Source organism: Chelmon rostratus, chromosome 11, assembly GCF_017976325.1.
Source record: "Chelmon rostratus isolate fCheRos1 chromosome 11, fCheRos1.pri, whole genome shotgun sequence".
NCBI lineage: Eukaryota > Metazoa > Chordata > Actinopteri > Chaetodontiformes > Chaetodontidae > Chelmon > Chelmon rostratus.
The window spans coordinates 25,105,513-25,114,207 of record NC_055668.1 but is presented as its reverse complement, the minus strand read 5'-3'; the positions used below and the strand labels follow the sequence as shown (position 1 = coordinate 25,114,207).

Here is an 8,695-nt window from a genome sequence, read left to right as displayed (position 1 = left end):
TGGTGTGCAGGCTTCTCTTGAAGCCTGTTCACGCGCATGAAATGTCCACTGTACAGTCATGAGAGGGTTTTTTCATTTCACAGTGGGCTTACACGTCTTTTTTAAGAGCAGTGACAGATTGACTCCATGGAGGGAAAACTGCAGGACTTAACACTTGGTCAGGACCCCTTAACGTCACTCTTTAAGGCTCCAGGTACGCCTTTAGCATCATTTTTCAATGGACTACGTGGTCAAGTTAGCAATAATAAATATGCAACATCCGATTAGCAACGTCCGGTTAGACTTTCAAAATAAAGCTTGCTCATAACATGTGGTTAATATTGTGAAAGAGTCACACTTTGGTTACATTTCTGCTTTGTTTGTGTTGTACCCAAAATGAACTGCAGCTTCAACCAAGCTGTTATATGCGTTTCTAGAGGATATGCTACTTTAATTTCTGTTTCATGATGCAACAATGATCCAATCCTCACGGTTTTATAAACGCTGCGCTTACCTCCAGATAAATTCTCATGGAGGTTGAGGGTTTTGAATGCAGCAACACTGATTTCCACGAGACATAATAATAGAAACTCTGCATGTAGCATTAGCTGTGATAGCCACTATGACTCAACAGGCAAAAACGAAATCCTGCAGCCACTTCAGGAACACATCATACACAGAGGTATCATCAGAGCGCTCTTACCTTCGCTGGAAGATCCTGATAGGTCAATGACAACATACACCTTCCCCTCTGGCTCCAGGTCAATCTGCAGGCAGAGACGTGAGGGAGGCAGGAGGAGGGCGAAGAGGGACGAATGGAAGAAAAACAGATGAGAAGAGAGTTCAGAGCACAAATACGAGCAAAAATCACCCGATCTTATATCACGTCTTTACAGCTGCCTGATGTGAGCAGTGTGCATGTTGTCTGTAGCATGAAAGCTACAAAGCAAACTGCACAGAGGAGCGTGGTTCTAAACACTCAGTGCATCGCTAAGTTATAAATGCTTCATTCTTTTTGATTGTGTCGCAGTAAATCGAGTTTCTCTCTGAAGAGTTCACACACGTCAGTGCAGTTTTTCAGTGCAGGAAGTACCAACACTTTTAATTTAAGTTTTAGAAAAAAACACTTAATTTAGACCATGCAGGAAACTCCGGTATCATGTTTCAGCTTTTTGGACAAAGGAATGAAAGAAATGGTCAATTCATTGTTTGTTCCATAAAATAAAACAATGAGAAATGTCTGTTTCAGTTTGCTAAAGCCTGAAATATTTAATTTAAACTCTCTCTTTACCAACAGGCCAAAACCAAGAGATACAGCCCTTTCAATTTTGCATACATTTTCCATAATGTGCTATATATCATAATCGGAAAAATATTCTTAAGCCATCCACCCACTCGCCGCCAGCACACACACACACACACACACACACACAGACACACACACACGTGTTGCCGACCTGTGGGAATCTGTGTGATCGCAACATCCTGTTTGGCCGAAATCTCACTTGCAACACGGCGGTAATGTGGTAACATGTAGAAGAAAGAAACCACGAGAAAAAAAGAGACTTACAGCGAACAAGAGGTTGACACATATCCTGTCACACACCCACACATCATATACACACACACACACACACACACACTGTGGAGTCTGAATGTGTTTAGGCCACAGAGAAGCTCTGGGGAGTGAGACAACTGCTGCTCTGCAATCTATTGAGTGTCTGCACGTGGACGTGTGTATACAGCAAAGAGTGTGTGTGTGTGTGTGTGTGTGTGTGTGTGTGTGTGTGTGTGTAAGAGTGAATGCATGCCTGAGTACATTTGAGCTCATCTCATGATAGCAGGTGGGCATCGGCCGGGGTCTCACAGAGTTTCTAGCAGCGGCTTGCACCACCCACGACGTCCATAATCCCCCATTGCACACACACACACACACACATACACTCACACAGACACACACACTAACACACACAGTGAACAGTGCTAAGTGAAGACTTGTGCTGTGTAGTGAAGGCGAACAGGCGTGGGCTCAGTAATGTATACAGTACGAGATGGAAAGCAGACAGAGAGACGGATGAGGGGGAGGACAGAGAAAGTTTGTTGGCGCGGTCCATTGTGACAGTGCGGGGGGGTGGAGGGGGAGTGATTTTTGTTGTTAACACACTCTCTTTTCATCCAGCGCTTTCTTGGGTAATGAAGGCGGGACAGTGAGAGCATTTTGAGGTTTAACTGAATAATTACTCTCATCCATTTGCATTTTCTACGAGATGGAGCGGAAGGAAGGAAGCCGTTGTGGCAGGTGGACGGATGATGGTGGCAGAATATTACCATGAATCTGGTGGAGGGGGGGGGGGGGGGGGGGGGGCAGCTTCTGTTTCCAGGATTTCATATTTCATAAACAAGAAAATGAGCGGAGCACCACTGAAATCTGGGCTGCTGTTGTTGTCACTGTCAATCAAAGAATGGGATGGAGTCGTCTTTCTGTCAGATGAGCAGCGAAGACGTGTCAACAGTTATATTCATGTGTTCTGGATGTTTTGATTAGAGCTCATTGTTCATGTTTAATTAATAACTTGGGAAACTACATAAAAACATCGGGTGGTTGGGAGGTGAAATGGTTTAATGCAATTTACTTGTGTTCAAACTTCTGGAAAAACACAGAATATCATGAATCTGATTAGAGCTGCTTCTTTCTGTGGTTGGGATACAGTGTCTTTACTTCAACACAACTGAAATGATTCATGCATTAATGAATCAATTCATAAAAGTGCAAAAAATGAATTAATTACTATATTGATCGGTGCTTCCTGATCTAAGTTAGTGTTGGGCTAGTTTGAAAAATTTATCCAGTAATGTTTTCACTTCTGTCATCATCAGATAATCTGTTTGTTATTATTATTTTTTTGTAGTTTGTTTGTTTGCTTTGTCTATAAAACATCAAAAATTCAATCCAATGTCTTATTTCAGTTTACACTGATATAAAAATGAGATATAATCATGTATCACTTCCTAGATGTGGTGTCACGTGTGCCGCCTCCACGCGAACATGTCCTTCCAGAACTCGGCTTTAACCAAAGGCTCCAGGATGTTCAGGATCCACAACATCAAGAAACACAGTAACAGTAACTACCACAAAGAGAGCGTGGAGCGCCACACGTTGAATCTGTGCCACCAGAAGCTGTGAGGCCTTGTGTCTCCGCTTTGAGCGATAATCTCAGTCGCTTTGTTTCGTGCTGGACGCAACATGTATCCCTCTGAAAAGTCTCAGCTCAGCGTTTGTGAGCTGTGTACGTTTCATACCGGACCCTGATTGGCTCCCAACTCACTTGAATGTCATAAATCCGGCAGGTACGTCCAGGTGTTCAACTCGTAAAATATTTGGGGTTTTTTTAAAGTCTAATTGTTTCTATCATCCGTTACTGTTGTTGGCTGTTTTATGTGTAGAGTTATTTCATTGTTTCTGACCTTTATGCTGATCTTACATTATTATTGTTACTTCTTGGTCTTCTGATCTTCATTTGTGTTTTTTCTTACTGTGTCAGTGAGGACCTCAGGAAGACTAGAGACCACTTGGTGGAAGCTGATGTCGATCCAGCAAAGAATAAAGAATAATTGGTTGTGGTTGTGAAAATATAATCAGATGGAAAAGCAGTGAGGAAACATTGACAACATAAAGTCATGAAAAACATCAAACACATCCATCCGAGGAGCAACAGTGATGCTTTAGCTTACTGCTCTCAACACATACACATTGGACATTTAAGGCGTCGCTTTGGGTTCTGGGATCTTGTATAAAGGAATGTAGCGGTTTTGACTATTTCTTTAATTGATCAATCAAAAACTAATCATAAAATAAACTTAAATCAAAAAGGAAAATAATACACTGAGAGATGTAATGAATACACACTACAGAATTCAAGAAAAAATCATAGTAACGCTGCATTTTAGTTACTGATAAGCCAGATAAACAACTGGCCAAACACACACACACAACCACACACACACACACACACACACACACACCACCTCCCTTCCTCTGAGGTCACAGTCTTCCATTCATCAGCTGCTTACTGAGCGTGCTCAGACTCACAGGTGCAAATGTCACTAAATATAGAGCCGGCAGAGGAAGGAAAAGGCCCTTCAGTGTGTGTGTGTGTGTGTGTGTGTGCGTGTGTGTCCACGGCTGCTGTTGGTGCGTGTTAATTCTCATACACATAGCGGATGCGTTGCACTAGTTTTAGTCCTCGCCGCTGTTTATCTGAGAGCTGACGGCTGTACGCACACAGAGGTCAAAGGTCACAGGAAGGGCCCACAGAGGGTTGCACTCTTCATCAGGGGAGGACGAGGCGACACACGTGTGTGCATCCAGCAGTTTGAAAACATATGTGCAGCATCGGTAGGTACAGTGCATTTGGACAACAAGTGTTTTTGCTTTGATTTGATTGGCCGTATTGTTAAACCGGCCCCATCACCACCATATAAGTCAGAGGTGCCCCATCGCCATCCAGGGCCTGAACTCCGTCCAGTACATTAAGGACACACTGTCCCTGCAGTGGCAAAGTACATCCGTACTGTAAAACGTGAAGGGCAGAATAGTCCACTATGGACATATTTCTGTGGGCCAAACGATGGGTTCACAGTTCTGAGATGATGCACGTAAAAAAAAAGACGGTGCATGAGCTTGAAACTGAGATAATAAAACAAAGCTTTGTCTTGTTCATTGCATAAAACATAAAACATATTAATGTAAGTAATACAGTGAAGGCTGTCCTGTCAACACTTTTACAGATGTCTTTTTTTTTACAGTGGTTGTTGAGTGATTTTAGTTGCAGTACCATAGTTGACCACTAGGTCAAACTGACAGAAAGGAGGGCTTTTTCCCAGCATCCTTTGCTAAACTGAACATGTTAAGTGATGCGGGCAGATAGAAACACTGCAGCGGTTAACACCCGCATCTGAATATTGACCTCTGTGACAACAGGATGAGGAGCCCACTGCAGTCAAGAGACGCTCTTTGTTCCAGATCCACTAAGAAGGTTTTAAGGTCTCTCGTCAGATTTCCAAAAGTTAATTTATTCCTGTTTGCTTGTTAAACGTGACCAAAATAACCAGAGTGATAAGACCACATCACAATAACACTAAAACTCTGCTGTCAGCTACAGACACATTACTACAGATTTCATTTGCAGGTCCAGGACGGCTACCTCAAACATCATGTGGTCTTCATCATGTGGTAAACAGCAAGCACGAGCATGTGTTTCTGTGTGTGTGTGTGTGTGTGTGTGTGTGTGTGTGCGTGTGTGTGTGTAAAAGTGTGTGCATGTTGTGCTGCATATCTCACAGAGAGTCAGATTTAATGTGTTTACCTTTTTTGAGAACATCCTCTAACTGTACACTCATTTATGGGGAAAACACACACGGGCACACACACACACACACACACACACACGTACACAGGCAAATTAAATTGCAGGCTTTAATTCAATTGAGCAGGTCTCCCTCCATCCGCCCTGCATCTGAAGCATGTTGTGTGTGTGTGTGTTTGTGTGTGTGTGTGTATGTGTGTGTGTTTCATAATGTCATAAAGCTCTATAATGATCATTCATTCTGTTCAATACTGAAATGCTGTGATTTTTCATCACAATTATACATTCATCTATGGAGAGAAAATACATCATCAATCAACAGTAAACTGATGCAACAAATGAAACTAATAATGTTCAAATGTATAAATATTTAAATCATTTTATTGTTCACAAATGAAATCTGTGTCCCTTTAAGACGAAAACTAATTCAATTAAACTGTCATCAATAACAATGTCTTTACAGCACATAACCAAATAAAAAGGATTCATCCACAGGCAGAGCACACAGTTACACTCTGCTGCAGCATAAATGAGACGAGGCCTGTGATTGGTCCAGCAGTTCACGTATGACAAGGGAGCGCTTGATTTACAGCACAAGAGACTCAGCAGGTGCTCGAAATGGAACCAAATCATCAGAATAAATGTAGGTATGGTACATTTCCTTCAAACAAGCTTCTGTACGTTTCAGTTTTAAGTTGTGACAAAGTTCGGAAAAGTTCAGGTTTTGGCTGAAAATACCCGGTTTGGTCGCCACAAACACGACTCGAACAGGCCTCTGCTGCTTGGCATCTCACCTGACTGCCCGCCGACCAACATCGCCTCCTCAGCTCTTCTGCATGCACCAGCAATCTGAACTACGTCACTTTGATAGCTGTTGTAGAAAAGTGATGAGTCAGATGAAACAGCAACTACGAAGCCTTACTCTGTGTGTGTGTGTGTGTGTTTGTGTGTGGTGACAGCTCCTTGTGATTCCGATTCCCAAAAATAAAGGTCCTTCAACAAGTGATGACTCCTGTCCAAACCTGTCAGCTGTGTCTCATAGACACACACACACACACACACACACACACACACACACACACACACACACACACACACACACACACAGTCGGTACAGGTTGAAGTGAGCGCACATGACACTGTTAAACTCTTGGCTCAGATTCACTGTAGCGTCACTACACACAAACACACACTTATTTTAGACTCCATCTCACCTATCTGACAAATAAAGGTCAGTTTAAATCATTTTTCTCACAATTCTCCATATTTATAACTTGCAGAGACTCAGGACAGCGACCGGACATCTGTCCGTCCAACCCCACCATGAGACGCTTCATTTGTACAGATTCAACACCCTGAAATCTGGATTCTGTAAAAAGATGGAGGGCTGTTTGACACATACTGTAAACAGCAAGTTCAGATTCAGCAGCAGCAGCAGGAGCGAGGACGAAGTCTAGAAAAGAATCAAGAGACAGAAAAAATACAGCGAGAATGAGAGAGAGAGAGAGAGCGAGAGAGAGAGAGAGAGAGAGGGAGGGAGAGGGAGAGAGAGAGAGGGAGAGAGAGAGAGGGAGAGAGAGGGAGGGAGGGAGAGAGAGAGAGGGAGGGACAGAGACAAAGAGAGAAAGGGAGAGAGAGAGAGAGAGAGGGAGAGGAAGAGAGAGAGAGAGGGACGGAGAGAGAGAGAGAGAGAAAGAGAGAGAGGGAGAGAGGGAGAGAGAAAGAGAGAGAGGGAGAGAGGGAGAGAGAGGGAGAGGGAGAGGGAGGGAGGGAGGGAGAGAGAGGGAGAGGGAGAGAGAGAGAGAGGGAGAGAGAGAGAGAGAGAGAGACAAAGAGAGAGAGGGAGAGGGAGGGAGAGAGAGAGAGAGGGAGAGAGGGAGGGAGAGGGAGAGGGAGAGAGAGAGAGACAAAGAGAGAGAGAGAGAGAGAGAGAGAGAGAGGGAGGGAGGGAGGGAGAGAGAGAGAGAGGGAACAGGGAGGACATTGTGTTTTATCTGCTGTCAGTGACAGAGAGCACACAGCCTCTGTGGAGTGACACACTGCAGACCCTCCACACACACACACACACACGCACACACACACACACACACACACACACACACACACACACACAGTACTTATACACTGTTTGAACTGCTACACTTCTGAGGACACGCACTGAAATACAGAACTTTTCTAACCCTTTCTAGAGCTGAGTGCCATTTTCAAAACCAGCTCTCGAACAATATCTGACCGTCTGAACACACATGCTGCATAAATCTCTGTCTAAAACACAGATTCTATTCAAGACCTTTAACTACAGAAGAAGTAAATAAGGTTACACACTGACACTGACACTGACACTGATGTCAACTCCTGGACAATGTTTGCTGCTGTTGGTTAGAGAAGCCAGAATCATCCTGTGTTGAAAGGTAAAACGTACTCTGCCTGACTCAATGCGACGCTCTTTGGCCTCATCCTCCTCCAAAAAAATTCACTTTTTCGCATGTTTGGAACGACACGATTAAAAAACGAGTTTCATGAGACATAGTGCAGGAGTTTCAAATCAGAATTTGAATAGAATAACACTGAGAGGCAAGTTGTCTGTCACTCAGTCATTGTCACCCTGGTTACGGAGAGGAAGACCCGCCCCCTCTGTGCATGCAAGTGCGTGTGTATGTGTGTGACAGTAAGACAACACTTTGAAACTGATGCACAACTTGGTGCCTAAAAATTCACCAGAATGCAGGAAATGAAGTGCCTGGCACTCAAAGTCTCATGGAGGAGGACGCCCTGTTGACTCGTGTCCTCCAGGCAACCATGACGTGACAACATCACATCGCGGTTTGGAAACCTGTCCATTAAACTCCAAACGACTCCGAAACCTGATCAGAAGGGCTGGAGAGTAATTCCCTCCTCTGAGGCGACAGCGAGGAAGCAGAGCCATAAAATCACCTGTGAGTCAAACCACATCCCTCACCAGCAGAGTGAGCTGAAGCTGTCGGGCCACAGGTAAACTGTGAGCTGAACAGGTGTACAGGTGTGGAGTTCCACCATCAATCAAACTACCCAGCAGTAACAGATGAAGTGTGTGTGTGTGCTAATCTAAGGTTAAATAGAAGAAAGATTAAAATCCACAGACACACTTTGCCTTTCAGTCCGTAATATGTGTCAAAATGCTGGATCATACACTTCCCATGATGCACATCACAAGGGTTATTTCCTTCAGAGCCACAGGCGACACTCATGGGCTAAACTGATCTGAGCGCAGCTGACGACGAAGTGAGGGCCAGACATAGTGTCCAAAACATGTCCTCACTGTGGAGGAAGTGGTCCTCACAAGAACAGAAGTACAGGAGCACAGTGTAAAT

The 8,695-nt window shown here is 44.0% G+C and overlaps 1 protein-coding gene across 1 annotated transcript in view; it reads right to left on the bottom strand.

Annotated features, from left to right (window-relative positions):
• LOC121613490 (protein kinase C epsilon type-like) overlaps positions 1-8,695 on the bottom strand; it is a 67,664-nt gene that overhangs the window by 39,860 nt on the left and 19,109 nt on the right. The window contains exon 2 of the mRNA XM_041946881.1: positions 683-746. Within this exon, the coding sequence (XP_041802815.1) occupies positions 683-746 (64 nt within the window). The remainder of the gene's footprint in view (positions 1-682; positions 747-8,695) is intronic.